The following is a 21,618-nucleotide window of genomic DNA, read 5'->3' as shown; positions in this document are numbered from 1 at the left end:
ACATCTTTATTGGAGTATAATTGCTTTACAATGGTGTGTTAGTTTCTGCTTTATAACAAAGTGAATCAGCTATACATACACATATATCCCCATATCTCCTCCCTCTTGCGTCTCCCTCCCACCCTCCCTATCCCACCCTCCCTATCCCACCCCTCTAGGTGGTCACAAAGCATCCAGCTGATCTCCCTGTGCTATGTGGCTGCTTCCCACTAGCTATCTATAAAAATATGGAACGCTTCACGAATTTGCGTGTCATCCTTGCACAGGGGCCATGCTAATCTCTCTCTGTATGGTTCCAATTTTAGTATATGTACTGCCAAAGCAAGCACGAAAATCTTTTTTAAATGAGGAAATTCTATGAGAGCCATTTGACTCTTTTAGGAAGGGCAACATTAGGGTGATGGGTATCTCAGAAGAAGAGAGCGAGAAGGGAGGAGAGAAGTTTATTTAAAGAAATAACAGCTGAGGGGCTTCCCTGGTGGTGCAGTGGTTAAGAATCCGCCTGCCAATGCAGGGAACACGGGTTCGAACCCTGGTCCGGGAAGATCCCACATGCCGCAGAGTAACTAAGCCCGTGAGCCACAACTACTGAGCCTGCGCTCTAGAGCCCACGAGTCACTACTGAAGCCTGTGCGCCTAGAGCCCATGCTCCGCAACAGGAGAAGCCACCGTAATGAGAAGCCCGCACACCACAAGGGAGAGTAGCCCCCACTCGCCTCAACTAGAGAAAGCCTGCACGCAGCAACGAAGACCCAACGCAGCCAAAAAAAAAAGAATAAATAAAATAAATAAATTTTTTAAAATATAATAAAAAGAAAGAATGGCTGAGAACTTCCCAACCAGGGGAAGGAACTGAATCTACAAGTCAATGAAGCAAATAGAGCCCCTCATTAACTCAATGCAAAAAGACCATCTCCAAGACACATTATATTAAAATTGTCAAAAGTCAATGACAGGGACTTCCCTGGTGGTCCAGTGGTTAGGACTCCGTGCTTCCACTGCAGGGGGCACGGGTTCAATCCCTGGTCAGGGAACTAAGATTCCACATGTTGCACAGCACAGCCAAAAAGAAAAAAAAAAGTCAAGGACAGAGAATTTTTTAAAGGCATCCAGGGAAAAAAGAATCGTAACCTGCAAAGGAACCCCCATTAGTTTATCAGCAGAGTTCTTAGCAGAAATTCTACAGGTCAAGAGGGAGTGGAATGACATTCTCAAAATACTGAAAGATAACTGTCAGCCAAGAATACTCTATCCAACAAGGTTGTCATTCAGAGATGAGGAGAAATAAAGACTTTCTCAGACAAACGAAAGCTGAGAGAGCTCATCAACGTATACCTTCCTTACAAGAGATGTAAGAAGGAGCTCTTCTACCAGAAATAAAAATGTAACTGAACACAGTTTCAGTTGCTCACCACTCATAAGCCAATAATTTGAGAGGCAAGTGTCAGTAGAAAGGAAACATGCTTTAATCAGAAAAGCCAGGAATCTGGGGAGAAGGTGGACTTGTTTCCCAAACCAACTCCAAAGATTCTGCTCAGCCATGACAGTTTTTAAAGGGAAAAATGGAGGGAAAGAATCTCAGTGAATCACCAAGTCAGGAGGCTGGGTTCTGCATCATTCTCCATTGAGTGCAGACTGGCTGACTCTCTTTTCAGATGTTATCTTGCCTGCGTGATCTCCTGCAGGATTGCTTGGGGAGTTGGGCTGCTGGGGGTAGAGAGCTAGTCATTTTTTAACTGCTTTTTATCTAGGAAAAGAATCAACAGGTTAGACAAGGCATGGTGTGCATTCAGGAGAGCATAAGTCGGGAGTTAGTTTCAATTGCCTAGTGATCTCATTCCTATAATTAGGTTCTTTTAAGGTTAGAGGGGAACAGAAATGGGCAAATAGGAAAGGGGCAAAAGAGCTGCTTTCAAAAAGGTAAAAAGTACACACAACTTTGAGTAAGGTGATACACAGACAGAATCAGAAAATTGCAGCTCTGTATCAGAATATGTTTTCAAACACTTATTGTAGCGTAAAGGTAAAAGAGGGGGTGAGGCATAAAAATAACTAGAGCTACTTCAATTTGAGAACAAACACAACATAAGGGATAATTTGAGACAACAAAAACATTAAAAGGGAAGAGGAAAAATACAGAAGCCATATAGGTAAATGAAGATAAGATGCTATCAGCAGAAAAAAAGACTATTTTATATATGAGATATTTTATACAAATCTCATGGTAACAACAAAACATAAACCTAGAATAGAGACATGAAACATTAGAAAAGAGGAAACTGAGAAAAACATCCTTTAACACCACCAAACTAAAATGGCAGATAGAAACACAAGGAAAAAAGAAGCAATAGAGATATAAAACAACCAGAAAACAAAAGATAGAATGGCAGTACCATATCCTCATCTATCAATATTCACCCTAAATGTAAATAGATTGAATTAACCAATCAAAAGACACCACTGTAACCACTACTCTGTTCTCTGTATCTAAGCATTTATTTTTGTTTGATATGTCTTGTTTATTTTGTCTTTATTTACTTGTTTTTGCATTCCACGTATCAGTAAAATCATACATAATTTCTCTTTCTCCATCTGACTTATTTTACTTAGGGTCATACACTCAAGGTCCATCCATGTGGTTGCAAATGGCAAGACTTCATCTTTTTTTTTTTTTTTTAACTTTGTTCTCATAGAATTTTTTTTTTAATTTATTTATTTATTTATTTTTGGCTGTGTTGGGTCTTCGTTTCTGTGCAAGGGCTTTCTCCAGTTGCAGCGAGCGGGGGCCACTCTTCATCGCGGTGCGTGGGCCTCTCACTGTCGCGGGCCTCTCCCGTTGTGGAGCACAGGCTCCAGACGCGCAGGCTCAGTAGTTGTGGCTCACAGGCTTAGTTGCTCCACGGCATATGGGATCCTCCCAGACCAGGGCTTGAACCTGTGTCCCCTGCATTGGCAGGCAGATTGTCAACCACTGCACCACCAGGGATCATCTTTTTTATGGCTGGTAGTATTCCATTGTATGTGCGTGTTTGTGTGTATACATATATATATATATGTATATATATATACACCACATCTCTTTTTTAACCATTCATCTGTTGGTGGGCACTTAGGTTGTTTCCATGTCTTGGTTATTGCAAATAATGTTGTGATAAACATGGGGACGCATATATCTTTTCGAGTTAGAGTTTTCATAGTCTTTGCATAAATACCCAGAAGTGGGAGGAGGGTGAAATGGGTAAAGGGGATAAACTCTATGAAGATGAATGGAAACTAAATCTGGCAGTGAGCATGCTCTAGTGTGTACAAAAGTAGAAATATAAGGTTGTAACATAAAACTTATATAGTGTTATAAACCAATGTTACCTCAATAAAAAATAAATTAAAAGAAAAAAACTATAATTCACTGAAAGCATTAAATTTTACATGTACAAAGAGTGAATTTGTGGTAAGTAAATTATACCTCAAGAAGCCTGTTAAAATAATCTTTCTTAAAAGAAAAAGAGTCTTCCGAAGCAAGACAGAAAGTCTAGAAGACATAAAGAAAAATATGTATTTGAATAAAAATTTTAAATTTATTTGCATGGATTAAATAAATTTTAAAGAAATATGTAAAGCTCAGAAAACTTTGCAACACACAAGGCTGACAATGGGCTAACTTTCTTATTGTGTAAAATTGCCAACAAATCAACAAATAAATGAACAAAAATAAACAACAGAAAAGTGAGCAAAGATACAGACTATTTACAGAAGCAAATACACCAAAGGCCAATAAACATAAAATATTTACTCAAACACACCAATAATCAGAAAAAAATACAAATTCAAACAGCAATGTGATGAAATATTTCTCCCCCAAATTGGCAAATATAATAGTCTGGTTTTTTTAAATAAAGGATTTACAAGAGTCTGTGGGAATGGATTCTCTCATATATTATTAGTAGCGTCATGAATGAGTGGGAGTTTGGTGGTATCTATTAAAAAATTAAAGTGCAAATGTTACATGATTGACAACAACAATAAAATCCACACCCATATATCTGTAATGTTCTGAATGTTTGTGCCTCTACAAAATGTATCTGCTGAAACCTAGTCCCTAATGTGATGGTATTAAGATGTAGAGCTTTGGGGGGTGATTAAGTCCTGAAGGTGGACCCCTTATGAATGGGATTAGTGCCCTTATAAAAGGCCAAAGAGACCAGGGTCTTCCCTTCCACCATGTGAGGCCACAGTGAGATATTGACAGTCTGCAAACCCAGAAGAGGGTTTTCACCAGAACCCGACCTTGCTGGTATCCTGATCTCAGACTTCCCACCTCCAGAACTGTGAGATATAAATTTCTGCTGTTTATAAGCTACTCAGTTTATGGTATTTGGTTGTAGTAGCCTGAATGGACTAAGACAATATCTATCTAAAAGAAACAATCCTACATGAGCTTAAAGAGACTTGTAATTGAATGTTTGTTGTACCAGGTTAGGAATAACAAAATTATTTCCAAATTCAAAAAGAAAAACTGACAACTTTGTCTTGATTATGAAAATTCTGTACATCAAAAAATTATAAAATATGTTAAATATTGGTATATATCCCTTTGGGTAGTTGGATAATCCCAGACTTCCATCCTAGATAAAAACATTCTAAATAAATTCTCATACATGTGCCCCAGATGACATATTAAAAAAGTAATTGAAGAGAAAAGAAACAGTCTTAATTTTAAGAAAGAGAATGGATGAATTGTGATATAGCCATGCAAAGGACTAATATACCAAGTTTTAAGTGAACGAGGTAGGACTAGCAACCTGTATAGCAAAAAAATCATAAACTACAAAAGACCCAGAATACCCAAAGCAACCCTGAGAAGGAAGAACAAAGCCAGAGGTATCGCACTTCCTGGTTTCAAACTATAATAATAAAAACAGTATAGTACTGGCATTAAAATGGACACATAGACCAGCGGAACAGAAAAGAGAGCCCAGAATTAAACCCTTCCATATATATTCAAAGGAAATAATGAAGATAAGAGAGGAAATAGAATGTACAATAGATGTATAATAAAGAAAATCACAAAGCTAGAGTTTTCTTTTTTTCTTCTTCTTTTTTTTTTTTTTAATAAACCACCTGCAAGACTGATAAGGAAGAAAAATACAAATTACAAATTACTAACATCTGTAACAAAAAGATGCCATTCCTACAGATTCTACAAACATTAAAAGATACTAACAGGATATAAAGAATTTTGTGCCAGTTGATTTGTTGTTTTGATAAAATTCTTTGAAAAACAACATTTCATGATCTATTTCTGTATAACAAATTACACCCAAAAACAACATTTCATGATCTATTTCTGTATAACAAATTACACCCAAACTTAGTGGCTTAAAACTACAGCCATTTAATGATTTTTCACAGTTCTGGGAGTTGATTGAGCTTAGAAGGTGGTTTTCACAGAGGGTCTCTCATGTGGTTGCAGTCAGATGGTAGCTGGGGCTGGGGTCCTCTGGAGGCTCAACTGGGACACGGAGACACTCTCTCCCTCAGCAATTCCAGTGCCTCTAACGTGGCCTATGTGGTCCCATCAGCACTGAAGGCAAACTTCTTACCTGATGGCTCAGGACTTCCAATAGGAAAGTAAAAGCTGTAAGCCTTCTTTAGACGTATTCTCAGAATGGTCTAAGTCCAGGGCCAGCTGCATCTCCATGAGATGAATGACAAATACTTTGTACCCTAATTAATCTACCCCACAAAATTTACCAAAGCTGACCCCGAAATTAGACAATCTGTATAGTCCTACAGATGATTTTTTTTAAATTGTAAGTGTAATAAAATCATCCCTCAAAGGAAATTCAAGGCCCAAATAGTTTGCAAGGATATGACTACTTTTGAGAGGAGGGAGTGGGCTTTGATTGGCCTGCAGCAGGGAGACTTATGCCGCGGCTGGAAAAGTTCTATTTCTTGAGCATTGATTACAGGGGTTTTGCCTTAAGTCATGTATTGAATTATACATTTTATGCGGTTATCTCTATCTCAGTTTTATTTTAAAGGAAAAAGTCTTTTAAAAAACAATGAAAAGGGAGCAGTGACTATCTGAACGTTTGTCTTCTGAAGACTGTGGGGCTGCCTTTGGAAGAGAGAAAGATGGAGATCACGACTTAGAGGGTTAGGGTTGGACCACAGAAAAGTTTGGGATTGGAAGGAGCTAGGTCTTAGGGGAATTTCTGGACACTATCCTTGGAAATGGGGACTAGTATAGACAAGGAGGAGGAAGAAGGGCACAAGGATGAGACATGCGTGATCTCAGAACACAAGACTCTAGAATCAGTTCAGGACTCCTCCAAGGTCGCATGGAAACGAGTCATCCAGAACATTGACCTCATGAATGTCTTTCACTTAATCCAGGGCCACTCGATCCCTCTTCAGGTTCCAGGGGGAGAAGCTTCTATTAGGACCTTAATGTGGCTGTGGACGAAGAACTGCTCTTGGGACCTGCAGGGACAGTGATAAAGTCCCGTGAGTCCCCCACCCTCCAGCACAGGGACTCAGCAGGCAGCGCACCCAGCCAGAGTCACTTACATCTTATCCCCGTGACCCTCCCTCCACCAAAGGATGGGTGAATGATCTGGCACCAAAAGCTAAGGAAGGAGACATTACCTCAGCACCAGACAACAGAGTCTCCACACGTCCTACAATAAAAAAGGAAGAAATAGGATGCCCCAGTTAGAACCAAATGTTGTGATTATCCTGAGCGATGGGGGATGACCCAGAGTATCAGAACTCCATCTCCGATTACCCCCCAGAATGTTTCTGGCTTCAGGAAAAACTATCCCAGTGATCCCTGAGAGGTATGATCAGCCCCCCCCTGCCTTGCATCTTAGACGTTAGGAAAAGTGGGAAGTGGGGAAAACCAAGGGGCAGGTGGCAGGGGTACTCCAGAGAGCTCATTACCTTTCCGAGCCCTGGTGTGGATGACGATCCCCACCAGAAGGAAGACTAACCCAACCAGGAAGGCTGCAATTCCACTCAGCATCTTTCTCCAAGAATATTCAGACTGAGCTCCTATGGAAAACATGTATTAAAGTGAGCCAAAAGCTCCCAGTATTTGGTGTACCTTCCTGAAATCCCAGAACCTGTGCTGGACACCAGTCCAATGCTATCTAGGGAAGGACTACATCTTTGAAGCCAAGGTTTGTACTCATGGAGTTTCTGTTAATGATTCTTATAGCCAATAATAATGCCCCCCTAAATGCCAAGACCAAAGCATTAGAGGACAGTAGTTCCCAAACTTGGAAGTAAGTGACAAGGTGATTACACCTCCATATTTCTTGGAAGATCCAAGGATAGCTATCTGCCATGTTTTTTCCCACCCCAACCCAAAGACCCCAATTTCTATGACTCCCTCAGATCAGAGGGAAGAACTAGTGTTGTAGCCAAGATGAACACAGAGGTAACACAGGTCTTGAGTCAGATTGGCCGAGTTTCGTCCAGAAAGTATAAGCTGATTCTCACTCCACTCCACAGAAACAGGGCTCAGCAGGCTGGGATGATCAACAAAGCAGGTGTAGACCTCTCCAAGTTCAGGTGTCATTGCCAGCACCACCATTGTCTGAAAGGTCCAGTCTCCATTCCTAATGAGGCCAGTGGACATGACCCCCTCTCTCTGTTCCTGCCCATTCCGGAACCACGTGATCTTGATGTCCCCTGGGTAGAAACCTGTCACAGAGCAAAGCAGCAGATTGCGGTGCTGCAAGGCTGGGATCCTCTCTGGATACACTGTCACCTCTGGTTGCACTAGCGGGGGAGAGAAGAAATGAGACATGGTGAAGGAAATCCACAAAGCCAACACAGGAGTTTCATTAAAGGTTATCTCAGCTCCAAATCTCTTTCCCAAATCACCCAAGTAGAAACTGGAAATGTGGGAAAATCTCACCCCCAAAGACTCAAACACTGGATATGTTAGTGTCGCAAGGAGGATTTAGGCTTTATCACATGCCCACAATTGCCCCTTGTATTTGGGAAGACACTAGCCCTTAAAGTCCCTGAGAACTGGGGGTCTGGGACCCAAGACCACCGTGAACTGACCCCTGAGGATAGTGAGTGAGTCACAATTGAGGACAGAACATATGCAGACTCCCCTCTTCCTGACCCATCTATCCTGAAGCAGGAAACTGCCCAGTACAAGGAAGAAGAGCCACGGCCAGGCTCACACGGGGGAGATTCCTGAATCCCTGCAGTCCCCACCTTACACCTCACCTTTTCTCCCCACAGTGAAGGGTGCACCCAGCTTGTAGTTGTGTCTGCAGAGCGCATCCACAGAGGCTCTACTCCTTGCCAGTATATCGGGCCGATTGTTCCACAGCTCAGCGTCAGGCTGGCCCAGCTCCGTCAAGGCCACAAACATCCCTAAGTTGCTGTCAAAACGTGCATACTCCTCCAGGTTAAAGATGAATCTGACCACAAACTGCACATTTTCTGTCCCATTGGTGAAGTAACAGTCAGCTTTTGCCTGAATCACAAAATCTTCTAGAAAACCAAAAAAAAGACTATGAACCAGCCCCAATTAGGAAACCCATACCTGGTTTATTATGCCAGACCACACTGATTGGAGAGGAGGACTTTGACCTCAGTAAATCGGCCGAAGTAGCCCCTGCTCCCCTGGGCCCCACCCTGGTTCCTCTTAGCAAAGAGACATCCATTCTTCTTTGAAAGAAGCCTGAGGTCCAGCTTACCAGGCCAGCCAAACAGGAGACATGTAACCCAAAGAAGAAAGTCAGAATGAGTCCAGAGACATAAACTTTCATTCAACAAATATTCATTCCTTTGACCAATATTTATAGACTGTTCGCGTTTTGCCAGACACTGTGCTAAGTTTCTCCAAGCCAAGCTTTCAGAAGCCCAAGAATTCCCAGCCCTGTATGGAATAGTTCAATAGTATTCTTGCCATTAGTAGGTTAATTCTATATATTCCTTCTGGAGTAAAGTGAAAGGAGGATGGAGGTGGGGTAAAGAAATTCAGAGTAGGTTCATAGTAGGTGTGAAATAAACTCCCCTTCTACTTTCCATTCACTATGGGTTTTCTCAAGAATTTTCTTCTGGGGACTTCCCTGGTGGTCCAGTGGTTAAGACTCTGTGCTTCCACTGCAGGGGGCGCAGGTTCGATCCCTGGTTGGGGAACTAAGATTCCAGGTGGCGCAGCCAAAAAAAAAATTTTTTTTTAAATGAATTTTCTTCTGGACATTTTCCTTTGCACAATTACTCAGAGACCCCATCCCCTCTGTTGGCTCTAGTAAGGTAATGACCTCATTACCTCTATCTATGTTGGATAAAATATTATTAATTCATGACTTGAAGATGCCTTTTATTATCATCATCATCATCATCATTGGCCCTGTATGCACAGTTCTAGCAGTTGTAATAACATGGTGAATATAGGGTTAACTTAAACCTTCTCTGGAGGCTTTTATATTAAACACTTCCACTGAAGAATGAATTAAAAAATCCAAATCCTTCAATATCCTGTGATAAACCATAATGGAAAAGAATATGAAAAAGAATGTATAACTGAGTCACTTTGCTGTACAGCAGTAATGAACACAACATTGTGATTCAACCATACTTCAATAAAAAATAAATTTTAGGGACTTCCCTGGTGGCATAGTGGTTAAGAATCTCTCTGCCAATGCAGGGGACATGGGTTTGAGCCCTGTTCCAGGAAGATCCCACATGCCACGGAGCAACTAAGCCCGTGCACCGCAACTACTGAGCCTGCACTCTAGAGCCCGTGAGCCACAACTACTGAGCCTGTGTGCTACAACTACTGAAGCCCGCATGCCTAGAGCCTGTGCTCCACCACAGGAGAAGCCACCATAATGAGAAGCCCGCGCGCTGCAACTAGAAAAAGCCCGCGTGCAGCAACGAAGACCCAACGCAGCCAAAAATAAATAAATAAATAATTTTTTAAAAAATAAATTTTAAATAAATAAATAAAAATGCAAATCCATTCTCCATTATGATTTTCCACTTTCAAAGTACCTTATTAGTATTGATAGTGATTAGTTTGAAATCTATACTAACTTTCATACAATGTAACTCTTTTCTAATTGGCATGTTCTCCAAAACAATTTAATTTCCCAAAGCTATTTAATCAGTCTTCATAGGTAAGAAAAAGTATGATTGTGTATTGTGGTCTGGATGTTTGTGTTGCCTCCATTCACATGTTGAAATCCCAACCCCCAAGGGTAATGGTATTAGTCGGCGGTGTTGGGGGAGGTACTTAGGTCAGGAGCATGGATTCCTGATGAAAGGGATTAGTGTCCCTAGAAAAGAGGCTCCAGAGAGCTCCCTAGCCCCTTCCACCATGTGATGACACAGAGAGAAGGTGCCAGATCTGAACCAGAAAGAGAGCCTTTCCCAGAACACAACCATGCTGCAGCCTTGATCTCGGACTTCCCAGCCTCCAGAACTTTGAGAAATAAATTTCTGTTGTTTATAAGCAGCGCAATCTGTGGCATTTGTCATAGCAACCCAAACAAACTAAGGTGGTGATAGTTGTCTTAGATTTGAAGATCTAGACAATTTTAAGAGACAAACTGGTAAACGGACCTGGATTGGTCTCAGTTCACTTAAGTTCTAGTTCTATATCTAGTTATTTTACATAGAAACAGACACTTCCCTTCCCTGACCTGCTTCCCTATCAATAAAGACAGGTTTGGATTCACAAACACAAACACCGAGGTAGAGCTCAAAAGCATTGTGTTAGGTAAGAAAAGAAACAGAATGTGATTCATCGCACGATGACATTTATTAAAATTTAAAAATACACACAGGGGCTTCCCTGGTGGTGCAGTGGTTGAGAGTCCGCCTGCCAATGCGGGGGACACGGGTTCGGGCCCTGCTCTGGGGGGATCCCACATGGCAGGGAGTGGCTAGGCCTGTGCACCACAACTGCTGGGGCACACGTGCCTAGAGCCCATGCTCCACAACAGGAGAGGCCACCCCAAAGAGAGGCCCGCACACCGCAGCGAAGAATAGCCCCTGCGCGCAGCAACGAAGACCCAACGCAGCCAAAAATAAGTAAATTTTAAAAATAAATAAATAAAGAATACATGAATAGAGTCTTTCTGATTTAATAAATGTGCACCTCAAAACACTGGTACCTATTTATAAAAAATTTTTTTTAAAAATAAAAATAAATAAAAAGTAAAAAATAAAAAATAAAAATACACACAGGAGGGAGCAGAGTCAAGGTGGCGGACAAGGAGGATGCAGAGTTCGTGTCTTCCCGCAACTAGGGCACCTACCAGAGGCCTGGTGAGGGACCTTGACACCCAAGGGGACGGGAGAAACCCCCGAGTGACTGGGGAGGACATGGGGGGGAGCGAGGGGGAAAGAGAACTGGAGGTCGGAGGGAACCAGTGCCCCTGAGGGGTGGCTGGGGGAGGGGAGGGGTTCCCGTGCCTGGAGGGACCCTTGGAGTTTCAGAGGACTCGGGGGAACATGGATAGCATTTCCCCTGCCCACTCGGGCCCTGAGTCCTCCACCATCTGGGGACCCCTCCTGCCACGTGGGTCCTAAGGGTGTGGGAGAGAGGGGGTGGGGGAAGAAGAGTAGAGGTGAACAGAGAGCTTGCTAAGGTCTCAGGCCTGATCATCCCTACTCTGAGGCCAGAGGCATATCAGGGCCCCTCCAATGGCGCTGAGCCTAATTCCCACCCCTCACCCCAAGGGCTTAAGCGTACGTCCCACCCCCGCCTAAAAGCTGCCCATGCCTAAGCCCCACCCCCCACAGCCAAGGCCTTTTCCAGCCATTTTTTTCCTATATTTTTGTTATTGTGATTCTGTTTTACTTTCTGGTTGTTGTTTCATTTATATTTTATTTTTTCTAACATGTTTGTTAGTTTTCTAATCTTATATTATTTTTTACTCTTTGTTACTTTCTGCCCTTTTTTATTTTTTTGCCACCCTGTGCAGCTTGCAGGATCTTGGTTCCCAGGCCAGGGGTCAGGGGTCAGCTCCTATGGTGGGAGCACTGAGTCCAAATCGCTGGACTAACAGCCTCAGACCCCAGGGAATATTAATCAGAGTGAGGTCTCCCAGAGGCCCTCATCTCAGCACCAACACCCAGCTCTACCCAACAGCCTACAAACTCCAGGGCTGGAAGCCTCAAGCCAAACCACCAATAAGACAAGAACACAGTCCCACCCATCCAAAAAAACAAAAAAAATGAGACAATAAAAAAATATGTTACAGATGAAGGAGCAAGATAAAAACCTACAAGACCAACTAAATGAACAGGAAATAGTCAACCTACCTGAAAAAGAATTCAGAGTAATGATAGTAAAGATGATTCAGAATCTTGGAAATAGAACTCAGGCACGGATCGAGAAAATACAAGAAATGTTTAACAAAGACCCAGAAGAACTAAAGAATAAACAAAGATGAACAACACAGTAACTGAAATGAAAAATACAATAGAAGGAATCAATAACAGAAAAACTGAGGCAGAAGAACAAATAAGTGAGCTTGAAGATAGAATGGTGGAAATAACTGCCAAGGAGCATAATCAAGAAAAAAGAATGAAGAGAATTGAAGACAGTCTCAGAGACCTCTGAGACAACATTAAATACACCAACATTCGAATTATAAAGGTCTCAGAAGAAGAAGAGAAAAAGAAAGGGTCTGAGAAAATATTAGAAGAGATTATAGTCAAAAACTTCCCTAACATGGGAAAGGAAATAGCCACCCAAATCCAGAAAGCACAGAGAGTCCCATACAGGATAAACCCTAGGAGAAACACACCAAGACACATATTAATCAAACTAACAAAAATTAAATAAAAAGAAAAAATTTTTAAGCAGCAAGGGAAAAGCAAAAAATAACATACAAGGGAATCCCCATAAGGTTATCAGCTGATTTTTCATCAGAAACTCTGCAGGCCAGAATGGAGTGGCAGGATATATTTAATGTGATGAAAGAGAAAAACCTAAAACCAAGATCATTCTGCCCAGCAAGGATCTCATTCAGATTCGACGGAGAAGTCAAAAGCTTTTCAGACAAGCAAAAGCTAAGAGAATTCAGCACCACCAAACCAGCTTTACAACAAATGCTAAAGGAACTTCTCTAAGTGGGAAGCATGAGAGAAGAAAAAGACCCACAAAAACAAACCCAAGACAATTAAGAAAATTGCAGTAGGAACATACATATCGATAATTACCTTGAATGTAAATGGATTAAATGCCCTAACCAAAAGACTCAGACTGACTGAATGCATACTAAAACAAAACCCATATATGTGCTGTCTACAAGAGACCCACTTCAGATCTAGGGACACATACAGACTGAAAGTGAGGGGATGGAAAAGGATATCACATGCAAATGGAAATCAAAAGAAAGCTGGAGTAGCAATACTCATATCAGATAAAATAGACTTTAAAATAAAGACTGTTATAAGAGATAATGAAGGACACTACATAATGACCAAGGGATCAATCTAAGAAGAAGATACAACAATTATAAATATTTATGATTTAAATAAAATAAATATGATTTAAATATCCTCCCAACATAGGAGCACTTCAATACATAAGGCAAATGCTAACAGCCATAAAAGAGGAAGTCAACAGTAACACAGTAAGAGTGGGGGACTTTAACACCCCACTTACACCAATGGACAGATCATCCAGACAGAAAATAAATAAGGAAACACAAGCTTTAAATGACACAATAGACCAGATAGATTTGATTGATACTTATAGGACATTCCACCTAAAGTGGCAGAATACACTTTCTTCTCAGGTTCACATGGAACATTCTCCAGGATAGATCACATCTTGGGTCACGAGTCAAGCCTCAAAAATTTAAGAAAATTGAAATCGTATCAAGCATCTTTTCCGACCACAACGCTATGAGATTAGAAATCAATTACAGGAAAAAAACTGTAAAAAACACAAATACATGGAGACTAAATAGTGCACTACTAAATAACCAAGAGATCACTGCAGAAATCACAGAGGAAATTAAAAATACATAGAAATAAATGACAACAAAAACACGATGACCCAAAACCTATGGGACGCAGCAAAAGACTTTCTAAGAGGAAAGTTTATAGCAATTCAATTTCACCTCAAGAAACAAGAAAAACCTCAAATGAAAAATCTAACCTTACACCTAAAGCAACTAGAGACAGAAGAACAAAGAAAACCCAACGTCAGTAGAAGGAAAGAAATCATAAAGATCAGAGCAGAAATAAATGAAATAGAAACGAAGAAAACAATAGCAATGTCAATAAAACTAAAAGTTGGTTCTTTGAGAAGATAAACAAAATTGATAAACCTTTAACCAGACTCATCAAGAAAAAAAAAGGAGAGGATGCAAATCAATAAAATTAGAAATGAAAAAGGAGAATTACAACTGACACCACAGAAATACAAAGGATTATAAGAGACTACTACAAACAACTATATGCCAATAAAATGGAAAACCTGGAAGAAATGGACAAATTCTTAGAAAGGTACAATTTTCTAAGACTGAACCAGGAAGAATTAGAAAATATAAACAGACCTATCACAAGTAATGAAATTAAAACTGTGATTAAAAGTCTTCCAACAAACAAAAGTCCAGGACGAGTTGGCTTCACAGGCGAATTCTATCAAACATTTAGAGAAGAGCTGACACCTATACTTCTCAAACTCTTCCAAAAGATTTCAGAGAGAGGAACACTCCCAAATTCGTTCTATGAGGCCACCATCACCTTGATACCAAAACCAGACAAAGGTATCACACACAAAAAAAGAAAATTACAGACCAATATCTCTGATGAACATAGTCACAAAAATCCTCAACAAAATACTAGCGAACAGAATCCAACAACACATTAAAGAGATCATACACCATGATCAAGTGGGATTTGTCCCAGGAATGCAAGGATTCTTCAATATACACAAATCAATAAATGTGATACACCATATTAACAAATTAAGGAATAAAAACCATATAATCGGGCTTCCCTGGTGGCTCAGTGGTTAAGAATCCACCTGCCAATGAAGGGGACATGGGTTCGAGCCCTGGTCCAGGAAGATCCCACATGCCACGGAGTAACTAAGCCTGTGAGCCACAACTACTGAGCCTGCGTGCCACAACTACTGAAGCCTGTGTGCCTAGAGCCTGTGCTCCACAACGAGAAGCCACCACAATGAGAAGCCCGCACACCACAATGAAGAGTAGCCCCCACTCGCCACAACTAGAGAAAGCCCGCACACAGCAACAAAGACCCAATGCAGCCAAAAATAAACAAACAAGCAAATAAATAAATAAATAAACCATATGATCATATCAATAGATGCAGAAAAATCTTTTGACAAAATTCAACACACATTCATGATAAAAAAAAAAAAAATTCTCCAGAAAATGGGCATAGAGGGAACCTACCTCAACATATTGGGTGGGCCAAAAGGTTTGTGTGGTTTTTTTCTGTAAGATGGCTCTAGTAGAACTTAATTGTCTTTAAATTCATTCAAAACAATTTTGTTAGATTGTATACGACAGCTGTCATATCAGCATACATTTTTAAAAAATTATCAAAATTGGTGAATATTTGTGTAGCCATTTTAATATTGAAGATGGAAGAAAAAAGCAACATTTTCAACATATTAGGCTTTACTATTTCAAGAAAGGTAAAAATGCAACTGAAACGCACAAAAAGATTTGTGCAATGTATGGAGAAGGTGCTGTGACTGATCAAACGTGTCAAAAGTGGTTCACGAAGTTTCGTACTGGAGATTTCTCACTGGACAATGCTCCATTGTCGGGTAGACCAGTTGAAGTTGATAGCGATCAAATTAAAACAGTAATTGAGAACAGTCAGTGTTATACCACGCAGGAGACAGCTGACATACTCAAAATATCCAAATCAAGCACTGAAAATCATTTGCACCAGCTTGGTTATGTTAATGGCTTTGATGTTTGGGTTCTACATAAGTTAAGCGAAAAAAACATTCTTGACCATATTTCCTCATGTGATTCTCTACTGAAACATAATGAAAACGTTCCGTTTTTAAAACAAATTGTGATTGGCGAAGAAAAGTGGTTACTATACAATAATGTGGAATGGAAGAGATCGTGGGGCAAGCGAAATGAACCTCCAGCAACCACACCAAAGACCGGTCTTCATCCAAAGAAGGTGATGCTGTGTATATGGTGGGATTGGAAGGGAGTCCTCTCTTATGAGCTCCTTCCAGAAAACCAAACGATTAATTCCAACAAGTACTGCTCCCAATTAGACCAACTGAAAGCAGCACTCAACGAAAAGTTTCCAGAATTATCAACAGAAAACGCATAATCTTCCATCAGGATAATGCAGGACCGCATGTTTCTTTGATGACCAGGCAGAAACTGTTACAGCTTCACTGGGAAGTTCTGATTCATCTGGTGTATTGACCAGACATTGCGCCTTCGGATTTCTATGTATTTCAGTTTTTACAATATTCTCTTAATGGAAAAAAATTCAATTCCCTGGAAGACCGTACAAGGCACCTGGAACAGCTCTTTGCTCAAAAATATAAAAAGTTTTGGGAAGATGGAATTATGAAGTTGCCTGAAAACTGGCAGAAGGTAGTGTAAAAAAATGGTGAATACGTTGTTCAATAAAGTTCTTGGTGAAAATGAAAAATGTGCCTTTTATTTTTACTTAAAAAACCAAAGGCACTTTTTGGCCCACTGAATAATAAAGGCCATATATGATAAACCCACAGCCAACATCATTCTCAATGGTGAAAAACTGAAAGCCTTTCCACTAAGATCAGAAACCAGACAAGGATGTCCACTCTTGCCACTCTTATTCAATATAGTTTTGGAAGTCCTAGCCATGGCAATCAGAGAAGAAAAAGAAATAAAAGGAATACAAATTGGAAAAAAAAAAAGTAAAACTGTTGCTGTTTGCAGATAACATGATACTATACATAGAAAATCCTAAAAATGCCACCAGATAACTACTAGAGCTACTCAATGAATTTGGTAAACTTGCAGGATACAAAGTTAATGCACAGAAATCTCTTGCATTCCTATACACTAACAATGAAAAATCAGAAAGAGAAATTAAGGAAACAATCCCATTTACCATCGCAAAAAAAAAGAATAAAATACCTAGGAATAAACCTTCCTAAGGAGGCAAAAGACCTGTACTCAGAATACTATAAAACACTGATGAAAGAAATCAAAGATGACACAAACAGATGGAGAGATATACCATGTTCTTGGATGGGAAGAATCAATATTGTGCAAATGACCATATTATTCAAAGCGATCTACAGATTCAATGCAATCCCTATCAAATTACCAATGGCATTTTTCATAGAATTAGAACAAAAGATTTTACAATTTGTATGGAAACACAAAAGACCCTGAATAGCCAAAGCAATCTTGAGAAAGAAAAATGGAGCTGGAGGAATCAGGCTCTCCAACTTCAAACTATACTACAAAGCTACAGTAATCAAGACAGTATGGTATTGGCACAAAAACAGAAATACAGATCACTGGTACAGGATAGAAAGCCCAGAGATAAACCCACGCACCTATGGTCACCTCAACTATGGCAAAGGAGGTAAGAACATACAGTGGAGAACAGACAATCTCTTCAATAAGTGGTGCTGGGAAAACAGGACAGCTACATGTAAAAGAATGAAATTAGAACACTCCCTAACACCATACCCAAAAATACACTCCAAATGCATTAAAGACCTAAATGTAAGACTGGACACTAGAAAACTCTTAGAGGAAAACATAGGAAAAACACTCTTTGACATAAACCACAGCAAGATCTTTTTTGACCCCACCTCCTAGAGTAAGGAAAATAAAAACAAAAATAAACAAATGGGACCTAATAAAACTTAAAAGCTTTTGCACAGCAAAGGAAACCATAAACAAGATGAAAAGACAATCTTCAGAATGGGAGAAAATATTTGCAAACAAAGCAACAGACAAAGGATTAATCTCCAAAATACACAGACAGCTCATGGAGCTCAATATCAAAACAACAAACAACCCAAAAAATGGGCGGAAGACCTAAATAGACATTTCACCAAAGTAGACATTTCACCAAAGTAGACATTTCACCAAAGTAGACATACAGATGGCCAAGAAGCACATGAAAAGCTGCTCAACATCACTAATTGGAGACATGCAAATCAAAACTACAATGAGGTATCACCTCACACCTGTCAGAATGGCCATCATAAAAAAATCTACAAACAACAAATGCTGAAGAGGGTGTGGAGAAAAGGAACCTCCTTGCACTGTTGGTGAGAATGTAAATTGATACAGCCTCTATGGAGAAACTAAAAAACTAAACTAAAAACTTAAAATACTAAAAATAGAACTTAAAAACTAAAAAACTAAAAATAGAACTACCATATGACCCAGCAATCCCACTACTGGGCATATACCCTGAGGAAACCATAATTCAAAAGGACACATGTACCCCAATGTTCATTGCAGCACTATTTACAATAGCCAGGACATGGAAACAACCTAAGTGTCCATCGACAGATGAATGGATAAAGAAGATGTGGTACGTATATACAATGGAATATTACTCAGCCGTAAAAAGGAAGGAAATTGGATCATTTGCAGAGATGTAGATGGACCTAGAGTTTGTCATACAGAGTGAAGTAAGCCAGAAAGAGAAAAACAAATACCGTATATTAACACATATATGTGGAATCTAGAAAAATGGTTCAGATGAACCTATTCGCAGGGCAGGAGTAGAGACGCAGACATAGAGAACGGACATGTGGAAACAGGGGTGAAGGAGAGGGTGGGACGAATTGGGAGATTAGGAATGACATATATACACAACCATGTGTAAAATAGATAGCTAGTGGGAACATGTTATAACGCACAAGAAGCTCAGCTCAGTGCTCTGTGATGACCTAGATGGGTGGGATCGGGGTTGGGAGGGAGGTCTAAGAGGAAGGGGATATATGTATACATATAGCTGACTCATTTCGTTGTACAGCAGAAACTATCACAATATTGTAAAGCAATTACACTCCAATAAAAACAATTTTTTTAAAATACACACAGGAAAACAATGCTACATCTTCTTAAAAGCCACCCTCATACTTAAAGACATACCAGACACATTAGAATGGAAGGGAGGGAGTGAGAATGGAGACAAGGGAAGAGAGGAGAGCGTCCTTGTTCTGATCAGTGATTACAAGGTGCTGTGAAGTCACTGGGGAAGATTAACTCCATTCTGTGCATTTGAGAACAATATAAAAGGACATTCAAATGGGTTAATAATGTAAGTTGATCAGGAAAGATCTCCCTGAAGAAATGGCATTTCAGTTGAGACTTGAAGGATAATTGTTACTAATCTCGAGTGTAGATTTTCCTTCATTTCTACGTTCAGAGGAACTATTGGACTGCGTGTCAGGACAGCAGCATCCTTCCTGGGTCAGCCAGACTCATCTCGAACTCAGCTAATTTCAAACAAGGCTCTAACCTCCAAATCTCTATTTTGTCTTACATTCTAAATAAAAATTTTTTTAAAGTTAGTTTTCAGTCAGATCTGTGTCAGAGTTTAGATCTTACTGATTGTGTATGTGTTGTTGTTGTTCAACGGATTCTCAAAAGAATAAAATACTGCAAAAATGGCTAATATTATAAGCTCAGAGAGGTTTCTGTTCTCCAAGAATAATGATCTCCTCACACCCACCCCCCACACCCCTAGGTTTGTTCCTCTTTCGTGTTTAATGAGACTTTGACATTCAAAGGGGTTCTGGTTTTTAGCACATTATATCCTGTTTTCTTCTGATAAATATGTTTTCAGAATGTAATACCACTTCATGTTTGCATAGCTTAACTCCTCAGCTAGAAAAATAACAGCAGTAAATACATGTACCTGGTAACACGAGGACAGGGCTAATACATTCAATTTCTCTCATTTCTCAAGATCACTTCATACAGTCTGACCATATTATAGGGGCTTAAAAATGTCAAATGAAGCGACCTTCGTTTCCAAGTTCTTTTGTTCACATATACCCCAATTGGATACATACAGAAACAGTCACAATCATCAAACTCCTGGCTGAAGGATAGCAGCTATTCTCAGACTGCCTCAATTTTTTACAGTTCTCCAGACTGACATTAATACCATAAGGACCCTAAGCAAGCAATGTTTCCCTTTTTCCTGCCTCCGGACTCCTTGAATCCGTGGCTCTGGGACAGGAACACCCTTTTCCTGCCGGTCCATTGCATGTGGTAAAGAGGGAAGGAATAATTTCCTGTCAAAAGGAAGAAGACTCTCTTTGAACCCAGAAGCCACTTCCAGTCTGGACTGGAGCCTGGACCTGTAGGGAAAGGCCTTCTTCCCCCACGCCAGATTTTGCATGTACACCTGAAAGAAATCACTGTGTCCTTACCTGGAGAATCTCTGCCTTGAGTCATGGAGGAATCCAGCCTGATTACCGCCACTAACAAAGCCACCACCCAGGGAACCCAGCTAGAACCCATTCTGGAAGAAAACAAGCGAGACAGAAAAATCGTCCACCTCTTCAGAATGGGGCTTGCCCACACACAACTCAGTCAAAGATATTCATGAAGAATAGAGATAACTTTCTGGCCTCCCCAGGATTGGAAACTCCTCACATGGATAACCAATCAAGACAGAGGAGCTTTGTGTCATTAGGTGCTGGGTAGAATACTTTCATAAAGTTGTTACCACTCAAGAACTGTTTACCTGCAGAATCACTGGCAGCAGTTTAGGTACAAGGAAACCAGCTAGGAGAAAAAGAAAAAACTACTCTGCAAGGTATGTGGTCTTAGAAGAACTGGGCAGATTGTTTATCATGGATCTTACTATCCTCATATAGCACTGTCCCTGGCCTGCTGTGACTAATAGATCTCCATGCCGATGGGGTGGTTCACATTGCCTACAGAGAGTGTGTAAATAAAGAAGACAGTAGACAGCATTCTGAAGCATGGACCTTACGAGGAGTTAGGGAAAGGATTATCAGAGAAGAAATTGAAGAGACTGAGAATTACCTGAAGAGGATTTCTTGTAAACCAAGAAAGGAGGAAGAAAAAAAAAAAAAAAACATGGAGAGAGGATTCTCAAAAGAATAAAATACTGCAAAAATGGCTAAGAGGATAAAAAAGAAGAAAGCATTATTGCGTTTTATAAGTAATGGGGCACCAAAAACCTTCAGTGGAACAGAGTGTTAAAGGTAGAAGCAATATTTCAGAAAGGTAAAGAGTGAATTAAAATGAGAAAATGAAGGCAGCAGATGTAAGCAGTCCTTCGGGAATTTTGGAAGTGAAAACAAGGGAAAAGATGAGACTCTCTCTTGAGAGAGAAGCAACACTAAGGGAAAATTGCTTTTAAGCTAGAAAAGACCTTCCTAAGTTTCTGAGTCAAGTGAAAGTCACCTGTACTTAGGAGAAATTGAAGATAAAAAGGAGAAGAAAAGAGAAATTACCCTCCAAATGTTGATTGGAATCCAAATAATTGTCACACCTGGCAATAAAAAGAGAAAGACTTTTTCAGATACATGAATGAAATAGGAAGGTTTGGGTGATAAAGAGGGGAATGAGGAAGTTCCAGTTGTGTGGCTTCAATAAACTCAGTTTA

At 40.2% G+C, this 21,618-nt stretch overlaps 1 protein-coding gene and 1 non-coding gene across 3 annotated transcripts; both read right to left on the bottom strand.

Annotated features, from left to right (window-relative positions):
• Nucleotides 1–221: 221 nt before the first annotated feature.
• On the bottom strand, nt 222–329 carry LOC133095865 (U6 spliceosomal RNA). Its single transcript, XR_009701721.1, has one exon. It is a non-coding gene; the product is annotated as a U6 spliceosomal RNA (small nuclear RNA).
• Nucleotides 330–6,439: 6,110 nt separating this feature from the next.
• On the bottom strand, nt 6,440–20,501 carry LOC133095284 (HLA class II histocompatibility antigen, DO beta chain). Of its 2 annotated transcripts, XM_061196428.1 has the most exons (6): nt 20,411–20,501; nt 8,248–8,517; nt 7,504–7,785; nt 6,943–7,053; nt 6,649–6,680; nt 6,448–6,483 (listed from the first exon to the last, which is right to left on the bottom strand). In XM_061196428.1, exons 1-6 carry the CDS (start codon nt 20,499–20,501, stop codon nt 6,448–6,450), a joined length of 822 nt encoding a protein of 273 aa, XP_061052411.1. The 2 variants fall into 2 exon arrangements, with proteins under 2 accessions (XP_061052412.1, XP_061052411.1); XM_061196429.1 differs by lacking the exon at nt 6,649–6,680 and having other exon boundaries at nt 6,440–6,483.
• Nucleotides 20,502–21,618: the final 1,117 nt, after the last annotated feature.

The sequence above is a fragment of the Eubalaena glacialis genome, chromosome 7 (genome assembly GCF_028564815.1).
Source record: "Eubalaena glacialis isolate mEubGla1 chromosome 7, mEubGla1.1.hap2.+ XY, whole genome shotgun sequence".
Taxonomy (NCBI): Eukaryota; Metazoa; Chordata; class Mammalia; order Artiodactyla; family Balaenidae; genus Eubalaena; species Eubalaena glacialis.
This window is presented reverse-complemented; position numbering and strand designations above follow the sequence as displayed.

Coding starts and splice junctions, on each gene's coding strand:
- LOC133095284 (XM_061196428.1), bottom strand. CDS start 20,501: ATGGGTTCTAGCTGGGTTCCCTGGGTGGTGGCTTTGTTAGTGGCGGTA. Junction 7,054..7,503: donor CCCTGTTTCTGTGGAGTGGA/GTGAGAATCAGC, acceptor TGTTTTCCATAG/GAGCTCAGTCTGAATATTCT. Junction 6,484..6,648: donor CTCTGTTGTCTGGTGCTGAG/GTAATGTCTCCT, acceptor CTGTCCCTGCAG/GTCCCAAGAGCAGTTCTTCG.